Source organism: Onychomys torridus, chromosome X (assembly GCF_903995425.1).
Source record: "Onychomys torridus chromosome X, mOncTor1.1, whole genome shotgun sequence".
Lineage (NCBI taxonomy): Eukaryota > Metazoa > Chordata > Mammalia > Rodentia > Cricetidae > Onychomys > Onychomys torridus.
Window position 1 is genome coordinate 120,493,568 of NC_050466.1, and position 21,662 is coordinate 120,515,229.

The 21,662-nt window shown below is 35.9% G+C and overlaps 1 protein-coding gene across 1 annotated transcript in view; it reads left to right on the forward strand.

Annotated features, from left to right (window-relative positions):
- Positions 1 to 21,662, forward strand: part of Il1rapl2 (interleukin 1 receptor accessory protein like 2) — a 1,242,609-nt gene that overhangs the window by 649,154 nt on the left and 571,793 nt on the right. Inside the window, exon 4 of the mRNA XM_036175525.1 lies at positions 13,998 to 14,184. Coding sequence (XP_036031418.1) covers positions 13,998 to 14,184 — 187 coding nt within the window. The remainder of the gene's footprint in view (positions 1 to 13,997; positions 14,185 to 21,662) is intronic.

Below are 21,662 nucleotides of genomic sequence, written 5' to 3' on the forward strand. Positions count from 1 at the left end.
CTTTTGGTGGGGGGTGGTGGGGGTAGTGTTGAGACAGGGTTTCTCTGTGTAGTTTTGGTGCCTGTCCCTGATCTCCCTCTGTAGACCAGGCGGGCCTCGAATTCATAGAGATTCGCCTGGCTCTACCTCCTGAGTGCTAGGATTAAAGGCATGCGCTACCACTGTCTAGTGAAAGAAGGAATCTTAAAGTAGTTTTAATTTGTATTTCCCTGATCACTGAGTATATTCAACATTTTCCCTGATCTTTATTGACCATTTGTATTTCTTCTCTTCAGAATGGACTATTCCATTCTTTAATATTTATTGACTGGATAATTCTTCCAGTGTTTAATTTATGTTCTAGATATTAATCTTTTATATAATATGTAATTCACATATTTTCCCACTGCAGCTTCCTCTTCATTCTTCTGATTGTTTCCGTTAACCTGCAGAAGCTTTCTAATTTCACAGAATTCTATTTTCAATTCTTGCTATATATACTGTGCTATTGTATTCCTATCCAGATGGTTGTTGCTTATGCCTCCTATATGCCAAATATTTCCCCCTAGCAGTTTTGGCATTTCAAGTCTTACATTAAGGCCTTTCACCCATTTTGAATTAATTTTTGTACATGGTGAGAGATAGGAATCTGTTGCCATTCATCTACATGTAGATATCCAGCTTTTCCAGTGACATTTGTTGAAGAGACTATCTTTTATTTACTATGTATCTTGACACATTTGTCAACAATTGGGTGGCTATGGCTACATAAATTTGTTTCTGGGTCCTCTCTTTTTCTATTTTATTGACATACATGTCTGTTTTTGTTCCAGCAACATGAAGTTTTGTTACTATGAATCTTCAGTATAATTTGAAGCTCATTGTGATACTGCTAGTATTGTTCGTTCTTCTTTGGTTACTTTGGCTATTTGGGATTTTATGCTTTCTTATATATTTTAGATTATTATTGTTGTTGTTGTTATTACTTATTTCAATGAAGAAAACATTAGGAATTTTGAGGATGACTATGTTGAATTTGCATATCATATTTTGTGAAACAGCCAGGTAGTAGTATCTTCTGTGCCTTCTTTAATATCCTTCTTCAGTGTATTAATGATTCATTATAAAGGTATTTCTCCTCTTGGTTAGGCTTATTCCTAGGTATCTTTAAGTCCATCATGAATGGGCTATTTTTTTAAACATAAATATTCTTAACAAGTTCATTATAAAAAGGCTACTGTTGTTTCTGTTGTTGATTTTGTGTTCTACTGCTTTGTTGAGATTATGTATCTGATCTAAGTATTTTCTGGTGGAGTTTTAAAATGCAAGATGATATCTGCAAATAAAGATACTTTACTTTGATCTCTCTCTCATTTTTTTTTTTCGAGACAGGGTTTCTCTGTGTAGCTTTGCATCTTTCCTGGATCTAACTCTGCAGACCAGGCTGGCCTTGAACTCACAGAGATCCGCCTGCCTCTGCCTCCCGAGTTCTGGGATTAAAGGTGTGCGCCACCAACGCCTTTCCTGTTTGTACCACTTTTATCTCTTTCTATTAATTCTGAGGCACCCAACTTGATAAATTAGGTACAGTGACTAGAGTTACTTGTAACCATAATATCTAGTACAAAAGGAAAATCAGACTGTAGGAGAAAGATATGTTCAGTATCTGATTTAGTAAGTTTGTTTATGAGAGGTATATTATCCTTTAGCTCTTAGTTTGTTATACTGGGAAGGAATTTAAGAGAAAGGACAGAATTGGACACACACACACACACACACACACACACACACACAATTTGTATATGTTCAATGCTCAGTTGTCACTATTCACTAGTCACTAGAAAAAAATTGCTGGAAATAAAGATTAGAAGGACAGAAAATAAAATGAAGCAGAACAAAAGTCTCTGAAGCCTTTAGAAGGGTCTCAGCATTTTGAGATCCCAAAGAGGATGAAAAGGGGATAGGAATTTCCAGGCAGATAATCAGACAGAGGAAGAAATAAGGGAGATTATTGTCACTTTACAAAAAATGCATGGAGTTCAGATAGAAGGAAGATGAACAAGGGTCATTGGGTTTGTTTAATAAGGTGACCTTACCAATTCTAGTGACAGTAGAATGATAGGGCTACTAAGGCAAAAGTCACATTATAACAGGCAACTTAAACTTTTGAATATTTACAAGTTTTTCAAGTTCTCTGACAATGATGAGCAGACAGATATCAGATAAGAGATCATAAAGGCTTAGGGCATGGTAATCTAGTTATCTAGTCAATTAACTTAGACAATGTCAACACAAAGGCAGGAAGAATGACCTGTATCTATTTTATGAAGAGATAGGCACATGTAAGGAAAGATGTGTTTTTGAAGAGTTCACTGTGTAACTAAGGCAATAACGTAAAGACTTTATGAATACTATGTGAATAATTATGAAAGAACATATTTACATGTAAATATATCAACATAATCTAAATAAAAAGCAAAAGCAAAGGGGAAATGAGCTAGAGTTGTTATAGTTGGTGAAACTATTATAGGAAGACTTAGAGAACTTATGAAGATTTTCGCAAAAACGTCAATGTCTACATATTTATAGAAAGTGTTTTGGTATAGGCTAATGTGTGCCAACTGTAATTCTTAAATATGTCTTCAAACAACACAGGAAGTACTTCTACTATAATGTGGATGGTAGTGTTGAATGGAGATAGTTAATTATGCTTGATTTTTCCCTTATCTTTATCCTCATCCTTAGTTAGCCATTATGAGTCAGATCCCTGGGCCTTTAGGGGGCAGATTATAGTTGTTTTCCTTGGTGTTGTTAACAATAACTCATCACTGGAAACACTTACAAATCTCAGGTTTTGTTTTATTAATAGCTGTTAAATATGTGTGTAATGTCTAATTATTTTAAAAGTATATCTGACTTCAATAACAAATGCCTAAATATTTTAGTTGGTTTTGAATTTATAGTGTGCACACAATCACACATACATATATTTATGTGTGTATATGCACACATAAATACACTAGAGACCAACCACATAGTCTTACACATACTAGCCAAGTACTGTGCCACCAAGTTACATCCATTTCCAAATAGTGAATGACATTTTATTATATTTTCAGGCTAAAATTGTATCTTTAGCAAATAGTACACACACACACACACACACACACACACACACACACACACTCATTTACTATATCCTGACCTGTTATCTATTTTTTTAAACAGTAACAGAAAGAATACAAAATATATTTATGTAGTTTGCAGTTTGGATAATGTAGTGGTGGCTTATAGAGTTCATTTGTATTGGACACCTAGTACATATGCCACACCATACTAAATGCTTTCTGTAAAGAACCTCACAATTCCAAGAAAAATTTCCTTTGTTTTGTCCCATATTTTGTATGTCTTGTGAGAAGAGTATCGTTTGTTTGGGATTTTCTTTTCAAAGGTATGTATATGGACGAACTGGAGGAATGACTCAACAATTAAGAACAGTTGAGCCTGACAGTGGTGGTGCACGCCTTTAATCCCAGCACTTGGGAGGCAGAGGTAGGCAGATGACTGTGAGTTCAGGGCCAGCCTGGGCTACACAGTGAACTCCAGAACAGCCAGGGCTACAGAGAGAAACCCTATCTCATAAAACAAAGAAACAAACAAAACAAAACAAGCAAATAGCACATTGCTGTTCTTCCAGTGTATATGAGTTTAGATCCCTACACCCATATTGGATGGCTCACAGCCACCTGTAACTCCAGCTTTAGTTCATCTAGGACCTTCTTTTAATCTTCTATGGGTACCCCCCAAGTGGATAAGAATAATATTTTGAAATAAAAATGAAATCGTATTTTTAAAAGCCATATATAGAGAGAATAATTTAGGAGGATACAAAGAACATCTCCCTGTAAACTCAAGAACAAGGTTGCTTAGAGCACTGGTTGAAAAAAAAGAGAACGTAGTTCCCTCTGTAGCAATGAGCTAGAATTTCTATGACACATTATCAAAAATAAATGTTTCTTAAGCTTGAGATTCTCCTGTTGTAGGTAATGCATTGCTTGCATTGATACCCTCCATATTATCTTATGGGATAAAGTTTGAGTAAACAACCCAAATACTGGTGCCTTGCATTGCTACTACTAATTTACTGTTTATGAATTCTGACCTAGGAGTCTCATGTCTTCTATAAGGATTCATTAAACTGGCAGACTGACTTGTTAATTGGAAAATCCATCAAAATATCAAACTACAATTCTGACATTTGGCAGTATAATAACCCTATAAACAGAGTTGCTTTTTCTGTTCTCATTTTTCATATACCAAAACCTGAGATTTAGTCATCTGGCCAAAGATCCATTGTTAGGATACACTAGATGTCAGATTTGAACCCAGTTCTAGGGGCTATATTCTCAAACAGCAAGTTTCTCAAGTACAGTTCATTTCATTTCCTAGAGTTAACTTTACGTATTCCCTAACTGTACCATGAACTATAAGGAACTAAGTGGATTATTCTGAGTTGGAGATTAACAGTAGCATGCCAAAATCTGAATATTTATGTCAGTGGAGATGAAAGCACTTGAGAAAATACTCCTGTTCATCCTTCCAACATATTCTTGTTTGTTTACATCATCTGTGAAATAGAATATTCTTTGTTTGACAAGGCATCTTATAAAAAGCAAAAAACCTCTGAACTCTCCACAGCTCTACAAACTAAAAGTATTTAACAGAATGAAAACACAAAGGGGTTTTTCTCATATGACCTTGTATTTCTCCCCAATTCTTTTACAGCATAAATACTTTTTATTCTTATATTAGACTTTCATTTACTTTTCAATGTATATAGCAAATCTCTGTCATTTTAATGATTATGTAGGTCATTTTTCTTTGAATAACATCAATAAATTTGCTAATTTGACCTCTTTTAGAGTTTTATTGCATTAATATTACATGCTTGTAGTTTTGTGTAGTTATGGTCTGTATTCGTCATAAAGTTGACTGTGCATTAAGTTAAATCATATTTCCAAGGGATAGAGAGCTGGTTCAGTGGTTAAGAGCACTTGTTATTCTTGCAGAGACCTCAGGTTCAATTCCTAATACTCACATGGCAGTTCATAACCAAATGCAACTCTGGTTCCAGGGGATCTGATACACTCTTCTAACATTGACAGGTACCAAGCATGCATATGCTACACAGACATACATGTGATCAAAACACTTATCCAGTTTTATAAAATAAAATAGACAAATCTAAAATAATTGAAAATATTTCCAATAAAACTGTCTTTTACTAATAAATTGTAAATAGTGAAAACTCAGTAAAGCACCTCAGGATTTTGCTACTCGTTTTACGTTTGGAGGAGGACAGTCTTATCTAACAATTGTAGATACACACACACACACACACACACACACACACACACACACAATCAATTTACATTTTCAGATTTCATAATTTTTCCTTTTGTGCGTAGGTGTTTTGCCTGTATATGTGTCTGTGAATCCCATGAAAGACTGGTGCCCATAGAGGCCAGAGGAGGGTGTTGCATCCCTTGGAACTGGAATTATGTAAGATTGTGAGTGGCCATGTGGGTACTGGAATTGAACCTGGGTCTTTTGGAAGCAGTGGGTGCTTCTTAACTGAAGAGCCATCTATCCAGCCCCAATTTATGTTTTTTAAACGTCAAAAATCCTTTTAGTTTGCTGATCACTAGATATTTTTGGAATTTGCAAAGAAAATATTTTGATGTGAAATAATATTGTGAAAGGAGCTATTTAAAAAGTTCAGCTAAATTCTAAGTCATTTTACTAATGCTTCTATTTTTAGGTATAATTCTTTTTCTTATTCTTCAGATTCTTGACACTTGTATAGCTCACAGGTTACACAAAAATCACATGTACTCAAGCCATCCTTTTGATTTTGTAATATAAACAAGTTCTGCAAATGTGAGTTATGATGGATACTTTGACTTTTTTTCATGAAAGCTTAAGTCTTACCTTTTCCCTAGAGAAACTAAGTTTGATCAAAATTCCCTTAGAATTGCCTTTGAAAGAAAAATAAAACAAGAAATATAACTTAAACTTTTGTATAGAAAGCTGTGATGTTTATTCAATTGCAGCAAATTTGCTATATATGTTAATAGAATTATTCTGAGTACATCATCAGTAAACATCTACTTTCCATTCTATCAACTTTCCAAGTTGACATGGGTAACTACAAGTAGTTTGGCTTTTAAGCAATTTAGTATCAATTTCTGAGAGTAACAACTAAGAGATCTTGGTCCTAGCTGGATATATTTAACAAAGTTTTTTTTTAAATCATTTTACATGTACATTTTATTCCTATTATATGATAGTTACCTTGCCTGCCCATTTTGCCACATACTGGTAGAACTAACTATGATAAAAGATGTGGAAATACAGTCAGCTTTTCTGTTTCACAATTTCTACATTCGTGGATCCAAAAACCCACGACCCAAAGAGTCATAGGAATAAAATAATTGCATTAGTTCTGAACATGTGCTGACTTTTTGTCAGCATTCCCTAGACAATATAGTATAACTATTATTTACATAGCATCTATATTTCATTAGTTAAAAGTCATTTAGAAATGATTTAAAGTATCCAGGAGAATGTACATAGGTTATATGCAAATGTAATGTCATCTTATGTTAAAAATAAACTTGAACATCTGAAAGTTTTTGCTTTGGAGATGTGTTGTAGCATCCTGGAACAATTCCCTTATGGATACTGAAGGAGAACTCTACCTGCAAAGATTACAGACTCAAGTAATTATAAGTCATTGCTGGAATATCACAGTGAAGGCTCTTTCCTTATATTAAGCCAGAATGTGTTTCTTATCCCCCTTGGGATGTTGAAGGAAGAGAGAAAAAATGTATAATCCTCATTCTTGCATACTCGTCAGTTGGCCTCCTCAACCTTGCACAGTTCTAATTGTACCTAATGAAAGAAAAGTAACATTTTTAGACCCCACTTGCAGGAAATTTTTAAAATAGAACTGGCCTGAGGCATTTTTCAAAATAAAATCTAAATAATGCAAGATTGTTAGCAGGAACTGTGCCAGGGCTGGATTACATGACTAATAAAAATCAACTTGAATCTCAGACTGTTGGGGAGCCTTGATCATACCTCTACTAGGTCAGCCATAGTGACAACAGGACTCAAACTAGGCCTGTCTTTGAGTTCCAGGGACCTTGGTTATCACCTACATCTTCATATTAGGCCTTGTTCATGGGTTAACAAGCAATTTGTCAGCCTCAATTGACATGCCAGTGAACAGAGCCAGAGTGAGTACATATGCACGGCCCTGGCCTAAGATTGTTTGTGTTTTAAGGGTGAGAGAGGATTGAAATGTTTCCTCCTGCAACTCATCAGCTATCTTCAGGGTGAGTTCCCTGCCCTTATGGTCACCTCAAGTTAATACAAGTGCTGCTGGCAGGACTTAAATCATTTAATCTTTGGAGGAGTTGGAGAAAGAACACATGAATGCATCTCTTGTGCCTGAAAATCGTTGCCTGGAGGTCTGGGTTTTGTTAGAAGAAACATTTGTCTAAGAAGCCCCAGAAAATTTAGTGGACCATCATTAACCCTTTGACCTCCAAAGTTATGACCTTTGTCTTGTAACTAGTATTTCATGGTACCTGAAAGCTTTCTTTTTCATTCATTTTCCTCTTTGTATCTAATTCAGCATATCTTTTTTTTTATCCTTTCAGGCTTTCCAGGTCTTCTGGTATTAGATCTGTTCCCCCAAATTACCACTTTCAGACCATTTCCTGTCAAGCAGCAGTCCTAACCTTGTGGCCTATCTTATCCTGGTGTAATCAATGTGTTGTTTGTAAATATAGTAGTGATTGTTATATAAATATATACTATTATTGTCATTATTTATTGGTGATATAGAGAACAATGCAAGCTATACTAAAAATTCAGGTTTTGTAGTTATAATTTATTGAATATATAACAAATACTACACTGAGTATTCTAGATAGTTTATTTTTTTAAACATGATTGTCTGGAAAAGGCATGCCTTATCACATTTCTACTTTAAAAATGTAAACCAAATTTTAAAATTTAATTTAAAAATCTTTTGAGATTTTAATACATGAAAACTGTATTTACATCATTTTCATCCCTCCTGCTCCTTTCTTAACTCTAGCCATATATGGCCCTCATCCCTACTCGCTCTCAAGTTCATGAATTCTTCTTTAATTATTCTCTCTGTCTCTTGGTCTCTGTGTCTGTCTGTCTGCCTGCCTGCCTGCCTGTCTATCTGTCTCTCTGTCTCTGTCTCTCTCTCTCTCTCTCTCTCTCTCTCTCTCTCTCTCTCTCTCTCTCTCTCTCTCTCTCTCTCTCTCTCTCTCTCTCTCTCTCTCTCCTGACCATTTGGGATTTGATAATCTATGAGGGACTTCATCCCTGGAGAAGACTGAATCTCTTTCTCTCAGCAGCCCTTAATCATCTATAGCTCTTCATGTAGAGATAGGGACTTATGAGATTTCCTTTATACAAGTTAACATATCAACCAGTGTCATTATTTGATGAGTATCATAGAGATGACCATATTTTTTTCTTTTTATTTATTATTATTATTATTATTATTATATTTGTGTTTTAATTTTACATATCAGCCATGGCTTCCCCTGTCCTCTCCCCTCCCGCCCCCACCCCCACCTCCTCCCCATCCCCTCCCCTCCATTCCCATCTCCTCCAGAGCCAAGACTCCCCTGGGGATTCATTTAAACCTGGTGGATTCAGTACAGGCAGGCCCAGTCCCCTCCTTCCAGGCTGAGCATAGTGTCCCTGTGTAAGCCCAAGGTTCCAAACAGCCAGCTCATGCACTAAGGACAGGTTCAGGTCCCACAGCCTGGATGCCTCCCAAACAGTTCCAGCTATTCAATTGTCTTACTTATCCAGAGGGCCTGATCCAGCTGGGGGCTCCACAGTCTTTGGTTCGTGATTCATGTGCTTCCATTCGTTTGGCTATTTGTCCCTGTGCTTTTTCCAATCTTGGGCTCAACAATTCACGCCCTTACAGTCCCTCCTCTTTCTCAACAATTGGACACCTGGAGCTCCACCTGGGGCCTGGCTGAGGAGCTCTGCGTCCACTTTCATCAGTTATTGGATGAGAGTTCCAGCTCGACTGTTAGGGTGTTTGGCCATCTGATCACCAGACTAGGTCAGATCAGGCTTTCTCTCTCGACCATTGCCAGCAGTCTACAGAGGATGTATCATTGTGGATTTCAGGGGACCTTTCCAGCACTCTGCCTATTCCTGTTCTCATGTGGTCTTCACCATATTTTTGAGATTTTTGTGGATATAGCTTTCCTGTCAAATAAAGAGGACACCATCTCCTAGCAGAAATTCTTGTTCTCTGGCACTTACAATCTTCCTGTCCCTTCTTCCAGAATATTCCCTGAGCCTTAGGTTAGGGGTTGTGTTGTTGATGTATCACTTGGAGTTGAGCAGCTCACAGTCAGTTTGGCTCTGTATTTTGACTTTACTTGATGGTCTCTGTCTCAAGTTTACTATTGTACCATTGGGTATATCTTGTCATGTTCATCATTGTTATAGTTCATAGGTTTTACAGCTAGGTGTTACTAATAATTACTTTTCTCTCTTGGCATTTTGCATAATACCCTTAGATACTATGAGAATAAGTCCTCATGCAGGAGGTTTCTAGGTAAGCTTCAGCTCTATTCCTGTGTTTAAGTGTGTGATCTCTTCTGTAGTAGAAACTTACCTTCAAGTTCTTGAAGGCAACCAAGGACAAGGGTAGTAGCCAGATTGTTTTGCAAGACTCCTGGAATTTGATCAACAACTTGAAGAGAAGTTTTCCATCCTGGACATTGTGGTTTTTGTGAGATAGTTTTTGTTTGTTTGTTTGTTTGTTTTTTGTTTTTTCAAGACAGGGTTTCTCTGTGTAGCTTTGCGCCTTTCCTAGAACTCGCTTTGGAGACCAGGCTGGCCTCGAACTCACAGAGATCCGCCTGCCTCTGCCTCCTGAGTGCTGGGATTAAAGGCATGCGCCACCACCACCTGGCCTGTAAGATAGTTTTATATGTGTCACAGAAGGAGCAGAATCTACTGGAGCCTCTTTTAAAGTTGGTGCATTGTAAAGAAACCACTATCCTTGATTTGTCTTCCTTTAACTTTATTTTCTACTCAGTGATAAGTGCATTTTAGATAGTGAACTTATTTTATAGGATTAACATATTCTACCTATTGTTTCTGTAATTGAGAATTCTCGTTTTCAGTTCTCTTTTCATTAAGGTAATAATGGGAAGATATTACGTAAGTGATTAAGGCTCTTCTACCTGTATGTGTTAATACCACAGAGCATACATGATCAAAGTCCAAAAAAATGAAGGAATGTTCAGAACTCTTTGGATATCCAACAGATAGACTCTTTCTTCTGTGTTAAGTACCATTTAAAACACAGGACTATTTATCTTCTCTTTATGCCCTTCTGCTATACTTTTTGTTTTCCAGATATAGTCAGTATATTTCATTCTTTGTCAATATACTGACACAAAAAATGTCTAATTTTCTCTTAGTAGTCCAAGAATACCCAAAAGTCATCTAGGTCATACTTATATAAGGAATTTGATATTTGATTAGTGATATACTTGGATATAAAAGAATGTAAGATTTGAACTTAAAGGGACTGATGCAAAAGCAGCACAAACATGGTATAAATTTTGAATACAGACTTTTTAATATCTACTCAATTAATCAACTGACATTAGTTTATCATCTAGAACCTATTCATTTAGATTCCAGGAACAGAATGTTAAGGAAGAACAATAGATTATTTCCCCTAATTAGCTTATGCTTACCAAATAAACAGACATTGGATGATCAATGAAAACAAAATTCAAAGTCCTATGATTTGATTAAGCTTAGCGTGTCCACAGAACAGTGAAAATTCAACTGTGAATGCATCTTGATGAATGGAGAAGTGATTGTTATAATAGGCGGGATCATCTATGGCTTTGTAGGAAGCTGAGAGACTTAGGATAACACTTAACATTGAATTATTATAAACATGTTCATGAAAAGCTACAGTGATTGAACCAGTGCTTACTTTTCTTCCATGAGACTTTAAATAATGACTTTAGCTCTATGACATTTAAAAAAGGTCTAACATCTGCTGAATTTATTTCTTTCAAATAATTTTTGATTAATTAATTTTATTTTATGTGTATGAGTGTTTTACTTGAATGCATATATGTGCACCACGTACATGCCTGGTACCTGTGGAGGTCAGAAGAGGGGGTTGGATAACCTGTAACTTAAGTTATGGATGGTTGTGAGCCACCATGTAGGTGCTGAGAATCAAACCCTGGTCTTCTATGAGAGCAACAAGTGCACTTAAATGAGCCATCTCTCCAGCTCCAATTATTTGTTCCTTTTGAACCCAAAGAGAAACCCACATTAGAAACAACATAAAGCAGTATCATATAGAATATACTGGTGCTGTATTCGAACATCAGGAGCTGCTCTACTTTATTTTCTCAGATGACACTTGCCCAGTCCCAGTTTATGAATATTTTGTTTGTAATTATCTTCACTGATTAGGAATCCTTTTGATGACTTTTTTTTTTTGTAAACCTAATGTGCATAGCCATCTTCTTTTCTGTGTTTTGTTTGTTTGTTTGGAATGTTGTAAAATTTCAATGAATGACCACTAAACAGTATGAATTGTACCAACCATTTGGGGTCCTCTTCAAATGAGGCATGCTAATTCTATCTGATATAAGTTTGTACAACTACTTTGCTTTGTAGGGCTACTCTTAACACTTTGTATTTCTAGCAGTGAGTTAATATTAATTTAGTAGTGGTCCTGAAATATTCTCCAGAAAGAAATATTAAACACTCCTCCTGAGATTTACAGTTGGCCTTCTCAATCTTGTCAAGATGCTTCTGATCTCTCTTCCCATACATTGCACTTTCCCATTGTATGATTGACATTTTTCTGGTCTGTGTAGTGAAACATCATGCATACAAAGAAACAAAGATAAAATATTTACTTATTTGTTTGAAATTAATCAAATTAATCACATTTATTTTTTATTTTTGTGTTTCTATTTTCATGTGTGTGTGCATGGTATGCATTTGGGTGCTAAAATATTTTTGCATGTGAATGTGTATTTATGTGGGTATGCATGAAGCACATGTATGTGGAGATGTGAGTCAATATCAGGACTTACCCTTGTTCACTCTTCTACCTTACTCGGTGAAGTGGGGTCTTTCAATCAACCCCCGAACTCACCCACATGGCTAATCTTTCTAGCCATCTCAATTCAATCTCTATTTTCTGAGGCTGAAATTTAATTAAGGTCATGCTCATTGGGTACTTATGTGGATTCTGATAATCCAAACTGTGATATTTATGGTTGTGTTGCAAACACTTTAACCACTGAACCACCTCACCAGTTCCAAATATGCTTGCTGAACTCACATTATTGAAAATCAGTTATGTAGTACCCATATCCAACTTTCAAGAAAGCAAAATTTCCATCCCTAGATATCCTCACACTCTATCAATTCACATGATTTCTAAAGTGGCCAGGTCACAAATTTCAGTGTTTTAGAATAATAGTGTTGGTGGGAAGAATTAATTTCATTTAGACACATTTTAATAGGATGCTTTCTTTTTGTTTATTATTTATTTACAAGTAATATTTTCATTATTTATTATTTATCTTATTTTATTTTTATTTGAATTGATTCTGAATACACTTTAAATTAATGTAATTTTATCGTTTTCCCCCTTTCCTCCCTCTAGCCCTTTCTATGCCTCCTCCCTATAATCTCTCCCATTTCCTCTGTCACTCTCAAACTGGTAGTTTCTTTTTCTTTGATATCATTACATCCATATATATGCACAAATATATAAATACAACCTGCTGGATCTACTTGGTTGTTTGTGTGCATATGGTTTCAGGGCTGTACCCTTTTGTATTGGGTAACCAATTAGGGTCTCATCCCTAGGAGAAACTATTTCTCCTTTTCTTAGTAGTCATTATTCGACTATAGAGCTTTGTCTTGGGTTGGGATGTCCAACCACTAGCACATTACAAGAAGCACTTTAAACATGTATATATGCTTTTAGAATGAATTTATTGTAGTAGGAAGACTTACCCTAAATGTGGGTAGCACCAATTCATAGAATGAAGTACTGTACTGAATCATGTTCAGGATTAGTACTCCTAGGTGATTCTAGATCCTGTGAAATTGATAATTATCATCAACCTTTAAACCTTTCTCCAGAGACCTACAAATATAGGAGTCTGTATTGTTACTTCAGACAACTGTGGTCATCACAGATTGAATTCAGCCCTATTCTTGGGCAATGAAAAACAATTTGTTTTGTGATGAGTAATGATTATCTCAAACTCAACTAGAAATATATATTTCTGTTAACTTAGTGGTTCTACCCTTGGGATAGAAGGTGTAAATCTGTGTATACAAGCATATTCACTACAATCTTATTTATGACATTAAAAATGGAAGTGGAAGAGAATGCTACATATATTAACAGGTATCCTTTGCATGTCAATCTTGGTTTCTATATATTTTAGAGAACAAAATGTTGGGGATAGAAAACAATGTTAAGTTCAACAATCACTGGAAGAACTGTCAAAAGATTGCTGAAGAGTAGAAATGGCTATGACCACAGTTCTGGCAACATTCCCATAGCTTTCCTTTTCAAATTTTCAAGGAAGAAACATTGATTGCTAGGAGAGAAGTTAGCATTCATAGATTGCTACATCTTACCTTCATAGCTCTGTAGCTATCACATAATCCAGAATGTTCCCGTCACCATTTTTGCTCTACACCATTCTGTTGGTTGAAGAAGAAAGTTGCTATGTATTGGTTTGATGTTGTTTCTCATTTTTAGGCAATGTCCAAAAGGGAAAAGTCAATACTCTTGAAATATATAGAGTGTAAAAGTTGTAAACAGCCAATAAAGCCATTTTCTTATTTCTCTGTCCCCACAGAAACTCCACATACTGCATGAAGGTGTCAATGTCCTTGACTGTTGCTGAGAATGAATCTGGCCTCTGCTACAATAGCAGGATCCGCTACTTAGAGAAATCTGAAGTTACTAAAAGAAAGGAGATATCCTGCCCAGACATGGATGACTTTAAGAAGTCTGATCAGGAGCCTGATGTTGTGTGGTACAAGGTAACTCAGCATGGTGTCAAATAAACTTTTTTTTTAAAAAGCTTAATTAATTAATAGCAGCCTTAGGAATGGACATTTTATTACCAGTTTTTGGTATTAAACAGTTTGCTGAGATGAATCAACAGATTTACAACAAAATAACTTAGAGGTGTGACTCCTGTATGTCACTGATTTTTGTGGATTTTCATCAGCAGATGTCAGAAGCCATCCCAATTTCCCCGACTGCTAAAAAATAAAATTTCCACCCCAGCAAAGAAGAAGGGTAAAGATTTCAATAAAACATAAAACAAATTAGTTGATGGATATAGAGCTATTATGTAGCATGAAGAAGAAAGGCCCATCATTATCAGTAGTAGCACCTATGAAGGATAAGCACTGTTAGCATGGTGTAGAGTGTGAGCAATGGAGGCAGAAGTGACAAGAGGGCTGTGTGCTGCCCATCTGAACAGTTAGAATTATGATTCGCCAGACATAAGCTATGTTCAGAGGTTTAATGGAAGGACATTGGATGAAGAGTATGTTTACTGAGGTAGAGGCAGTATTGAGGGAACCAGCAGGAGAGGAAGCTGTTAATTATTACTTCTAAGGATCAGTCACTGGAACCCAGCAAGAATGAAGGTGCTCTTTCAAGAGGACTAGCTATATAAGAACATATGAAGGAGATAGACAAGAAAAGAAAAGATGGGATAAGTAACACAGCCCCTCTTGACACTTGCCTGCATTTCTGAAGCTAGTTTACTCCTACTCCCATTGGAGCACAGGACAAAAGCAATAGGTAGAATCAGGCCTTCAGGTGCACTAGACCTAGACTATAGCACAAAGGGCAGGCATAATAAGGAATTAGTGAATAATTACACAATTATTAATTTCCTTCTCTTCTCCCTCCTTCCCTCCCCCTTTCTTTCTTTCTTTCTTTCTTTCTTTCTTTCTTTCTTTCTTTCTTTCTTTCTTTCTTTCTTTCTTTCTTTCTTCCTTCCTTCCTTCCTTCCTTCCTTCTTTCCTTCCTTCCTTTCTTTCTTTCTTTCTTCCTTTCTCTTTTTCTTTTCTTTTCTTTTCTTCTTTTGGTTTATAGAGACAGTGTTTCTCTGTATAATCCCAGCTGTCCTGGAAATAGCTCCATAGACCAGGTTGCCCTCAAACCCACAGAGATCTGCCTGCCTCTGCTTTCCAAATGCTAAGATTAAAGTCGTGACTACCACCACCTGGCCCAAAACATTTTCTTGACCATAGAAGTTGCCACTTTATACATATTCTATAAGATAGCTATAGGCAATCAAGTACATTTTTCACAGGTGATGTGTGCATAATTGGACCCAATTACATAAGAGTTGAATTTGGTGGTTTCTATAGGATTGTGTGACCCTGCTCTTCCTATGAAATCCTATACCTGAACATTTATCTGCTAGTAAATTTTACATTTGTAAACCTGTTCATTTTCACACCTGGAGATACTCCTCTAACAGATACCAAGAGCATGTACTCAAGTTTGACTTTCACTCTTTCTTTTTTCTTAGCGGAGACAATATTATTACAAATAACATGTATTCCTTCAGGCGGACTATAAATAATTTAATGGGACCTTTCATGCTATCATCAACCTCCTTCATAGACCTTCAGTAATTGTTATATGCCATTCCCTATAATAAGCCTGTTCTCTACCTTATGTTCTCTAAATATCAGTATAACTCTGTGTGGTGAGTGCTTTATTTAATAAAGAGGAAAACAGAAATGTAGAGAAATGTAACACTTCTAAATTTAATAGAGCTCTGTGCTTAAGGCACTATGACTTGGAAGACCATTTTCCTAATTACTATGCTTTTCTACAATTATTCAGTCTTGATGATCATGGACATTTCTGTAAGATGCACCGTTGGTGCAGACAAAGAGTAACAAAGTAACAAAGTAACAAGTAACAAAGAGTTCACTTCAATTTTATAGGAGCAAAGGGGGAGTTGACCTACCCCAGAGTTAGCAGCTGGAGGTAAAATCAGTAGGCTCTTTGTATAATAATTCATTCTATCTCATCCTCTTAAGCTTCTCCTCATGTCTTTCAACATCTCTAGGCACTTACTCCTTGGGAAGTGCTATTCCTCACTCCCTTCTCCAAATTAACCAATACATTGAGAACAAAAGGATTTCTAAGCTCTGCCAGAATAATAATGTCTAAGATTTAGTTTATTAAATTTAAATTTATTTTAATTGGTAGAAAAGCATACAATTGTACATATCAGTTGGGTATTAGTGCTTATGTACATTTTGCAGTATTTATATTTGGTTAAAGTATTCTGTCTCCTCAGACTCTTATCATTTGTGGTGAGAACATTCAAAATCCTCTTTTAGTCATTTTCAAATGTTCAATACCTTGTTAATTATAGTAAATTAACTGTAAAATAATAGTATATCACAAGCTACTCTTCCTATATAAATGGAAATTCATGCAGTTATCCAGGATTGTCCCTTTCCTCCTCCCTGGCACTGAGTTCTACTCTCAACTTCTAGGAGACAAACTTTTTGCATTCCACATGTGAGATCATTTGGTACATGGTTTTTTGTTTTTTTGTTTGTTTGTTTGTTTGTGTGTGTGCCTGACTGACTTCAGTTAATCTAGGAATCTCTAGTTTTAGCCATGTTGTCATATATGACGGGATTGCCAACCCTTTTGTGGTTAGTATTACACTGTATCTATATAACACATTGTCTTTATTCCTTTGTTGGAGGATACCAGTATCCCTTCCTCCACTTTTGCCTTCAGTACAATTTGCCTTTTTCCTTTGTTACACTAAATGCTTGTTCTACAGATTAGCTCAATCCTTAGGACTGCTGTATAAATATTTTGTCCCCATTCTGTGGAACAAGGGTCTAGAGACCCAGATAGAAAAACTAGTAGTGTGTGAGTGTGATATGATACTAAAGAACCTCTGAGATTATAAGTGTGTTGTTGGCCTGGTGGTGGTGGTGGTGGTGCACACCCGCCTTTAATCCCAGCACTTGGGAGGCAGAGGCAGGGGGTATCTCTGTGAGTTCAAGGCCAGTGTGATCTACACAGTGATTTCCAGGACAGCTACAACTGTTACACAGAGAAACCCTGTCTAGAACAAACAAAACAAACAACAAAAAATAAGTATGTTGTTTACCATTCAGTCTCATATGACGTTTCCCAGATGTTTTGAGGTATTGGAAAAATGTTTCCTTCTTGAAGTCAATATTTCAGGACCTTACTCTGTACCTTTTCTAAGCCTGTGCATTCCCTACCTAGCAATCCAGGAAGGGACTTTTCTCTAGCTTACAGAATCACTATATAAAGTGGAGGATATATTTGTACAGTTCATTCTGGGACAAATCCTAATTTTGATATGTCTAATGTCTTATTTCTAGTGTTTTGCAATGGAAACATATTTTTCATAATCCTCTTTGTAGCTATCTTTTCAAATAAGCAATCTTAAATCTGGTTTCCATTCTGATCATCTCTATTTTTTTTTTTTTACCTTCTCTCTGATACTATTTCTCTCACTTTCTTTTGTGAGTTTCCAAGATTGTGTGCAATATGTTGGTGGTGGTCTCTGGTATCTATCATCCCCATCCAACCTGCAATCAAGATCGAGGTTTAGCTGGTATCACTGGGAATATATTCATAAAGATGGATGAGTAAGGCAAACCTCTCTATACATATAGTACAAGGGAGAAAAGTAAGTAGCTTACCTGGCTTCTCTCTGGATTTCATTGGTCAACAGACAGAGGAGAGGAAAAGGGCTACACTTGAATAAATTCTGCCTGATACTACATGAATGAAGGTCAGGCGCTGGGGTAGACCATTGGATGGCTTTTATTAACATTTTAGAATTGAGAGGCAGAATATCCTCTTTTCTGAACTATGGATAACATTTAATACCCCCTCATTCACACAGTTTTAACAAAAGTATCAAACTTCTTTATTTGATATCTTTGCTTCAATTTTCTTACTTTAATTTTCATTAGAATATATTAGTTATACATGATTGGTTCCATCATACCTTTCGCACACATGTATAGAGTACGTTTTTCGCTAGCTCCTTCCATTATCCTCTTTTGCCCCACTTCTTATCATCCCTTTACTTTCCCCAGCAAGTCTTACATTTCATTTATCTAATTTCTGAATGAAGGAGTCCTGTAGCTTTTCTAGAACACCAAAAGTGCAAACACAAAAATGTACTTTGACACTCAATGTTCTTCTAGTTTGACCAGTTGGCTCAATTGACCGATGTTAAGGAGGTAAAGGATAGCAATTTGAATTTTCCTTGTTTTTGCTTTGCCTGTCTAATTATGAATATTTGCCATTAGTTCTAAATGATACTGACTGAGAATAAATGAATTAATACTCAGTAATTTATTCATTCAGTGGATTATTGGTTCAATGATTACTTTCTGGAAACCAACCTGGGTGAGACACTATACTAAGAACTGGGAATGGTATAGTGACCAAAGTAAACACATTTCCCCATCACCCTGGAGGAAAGATGTGAATAATCTGGCTCATCTCAACTCTCTTGGAAGGATCTGCTTCAATTAAAACTTGAAAACTAGCTTCTACTTGTGATTAATAACATCTTTGTATTAATTAAAGGGAAATACACTGTTTTCACTAAAAGAAAAACTTTAAGGATTGCTTAATAGTTTCTCAACATGTTATAGACAACACAGCCTTTTTTTTAATATGACATAGTACACTAAGAAAGTGATAGCATGGTAGAGAGAAGTGAGATGATGACCTGACCTGAGTGTGTGAGCTGCTCCAAGTCCCTTCTGACTGATTTAGGGCTGAAAACCAGAAGATTGACATGTATATACATTAACCCTTGCAAAGCAACCCAAAGTGCTGTGGCTCATTGGTTTATAAACTTTCATTTACTTTCTCATAATGATAGCAGAGTAACTCAGTTATGGCTGTCCTGTCAATTCAAGGTGTCAAGAGATGGGACTACATCTCCTATATTTGAACTCTACTAATTGGTGGTTGTTATTTGATTTTATAAAGAGAAAGAATGTGATATTATTTATAGTGGGTCACTCAGCTAACCAGTGGCCAACTGGGTTCAAATCCTGAACTTATAATCAACAATAAATATTCTCATAACATCATAACGATTGCTCCACTGAATAGCTGTTCTAACCAAGTCACACTTGCATCACTAACACAACCAGAAGTATCTGTCATAATTATTGCACCAGAAACAAATCCTACTATGTTTCTTCAAGATTCTGTAGTGATACCAGGTGGAGGTGGAGCACGCCTTTAGTCCTAGCACTCAGGAGGCAGAGCCAGGTGGATCTCTGTGAGTTCCAGGCCAGCTTGGGCTACAGAGTGAGTTCCAAGAAAGGCACAAAGCCACACAGAGAAACCGTGTCTTGAAAAACCAATAATAATAATAATAATAATAATAATAATAATAATAATATTCTGTAGTGACTATGGTTGTCCAAACAGACTGAAATGAACTAGGATGACAACTTTTTGTTTTTATTCTTCAAAATTAAAGTGGAAGCAAATAGCAGGAATTATGTTATAGGGACCTTACAGCTTTTCCAAGACAACTTTTTATACATGAGGAAGTCAAAAGAACAAAATGACTTGCTTAAATGTAATAAAAATCTATTTTTTTTATATTTTCCAAGTATTTCACAAAGCTCAATGGGCAGTGGAAAGAAATGAATGTGTGTATGTACCTGTGTGTTCATGTTGGTCATCACTAAGATGTCAATATTTGAAATGATACAAATCTTAAACATTTTGCGGAATGATGCCACAGTGGAAAACCTCACACAATCTTTGCTTCATGTGTGAAGTCACTAAATACTGTATAAAATTGTCTTTATACCGTGCAGAAGTACTTATCTTTAGTTTCAATATCCAAGACTGCCTATCAGGTCAACATTTCAGAATCTAAAATAATCTGAAATCCAAAACACTTCTCCTCTAAGTATTTTGCATAAGGAATATTTAATCTATGTGTGAGTTTGTGTACTTAAAAACAGATCAGCTTGACAAACCAAGCAATACACAGGTCCAGAAAGTCATTTGTGTCTTTCTCTTCCACCATGTTTTAACCACATCAGCTAACTTATATCACTAGCATATTGCATTCTTTTATAATCTTTCCTCCATTTATCCTTCCTTCCCTCTCTCTTTTTTCCTCTCTCAATATGTATAAACATTCCACAAACTCACAACATACATATTCTCTCTCTAAGGCATATTTACCTACATACTTACACAGATATATGTTTTCTTTCTTCTCATTTTCATAAAAACAATAGCATGTTGTGTATACTAGTCTTCAGAATACTGCATTACATATAAACATGAATATTTTCCTACGATGATAGTTTTTTGGCCTAATTATTTTTCTAGTACTGAGAATTGAACTTAGGACCTCACATATATTAAGCACATGCAGTATCACTGAGCTACATGCACAGTCCCAAATCTAATTTATTTTTAATGCTTTGTAGGATGGAATTACCTTATTTATTCAACCTTATTTATTATGGATTAAAAAAAGTTTTATTTTTATTAATCAAATAGTTTTAATATTTATTCTTATAAGCATGAATAATACCTTTTTGCCCTGACATACAAGATAGAAATGCTGTTTCTACTATTATTCAATATTATTTTAATTTATAACTGATACAATAATAAACTTAAATAAAATATGCTGTATAAATATAAAAATAAAGAGATAAAAATACCTTAATTTTTTATTTCATACCTAGATATCAAAGGAATGCAACAATAACAATAGAAAATAAAATAATCAAGTAAGATAGATCACTAAAACATTTAATTACGTTTTCTTTTTACCAACAATTACAAGCTTTCTTGCTTTATTTATTTATTTATTATAGCTAAATAACATTTCTTTTCATTTATTTTACATGTCATCCACAGTTTCCCATCCCTTCTCTACTCCCACTTCCACTCCTCCTTGGTCTCTGTTCAGAAAGGGGAAGGCCTTCCATGGGCTTGAGCAAAGCATGGGACATCAAGTAGAGGCAGGACTGATCTTCCTACCCTTGCCTCAAGGCTGGGCAAGGTAATCCAGCATGGAGAAGAGATTCCCAAAAGCCAGGGACAGGTCCTAATCTCAGTGCTAGGAGCCTTACAAACAGACCAAACTCCATAACTGTCACACACATACAGAGGGCCTAGGTTGATCCAGAGTCCATGAGCTCTCACAAGTTCAGATCAGCGGTCTCTGTAGTTTTCCCCCACCATGACCACCCTGGCTAATACAATCCCTCCCCCATTTCTTATAGGTACAGGTGTTGATTCTTATGATATCTTAGTTGGATAAGTCTCCTTTTCCTTTATTGTCTGTTTCCTTTATTGCCTTTTGGCCTAAATGGCCAAGGGTTCTGGTGGTTGGCTGGTCCTCAGGTGAAGTATGGTTGCCTTAGCTAAGGTTTATGGGGGTTTGGGTGGCTAAATGCAGTGTATCCTC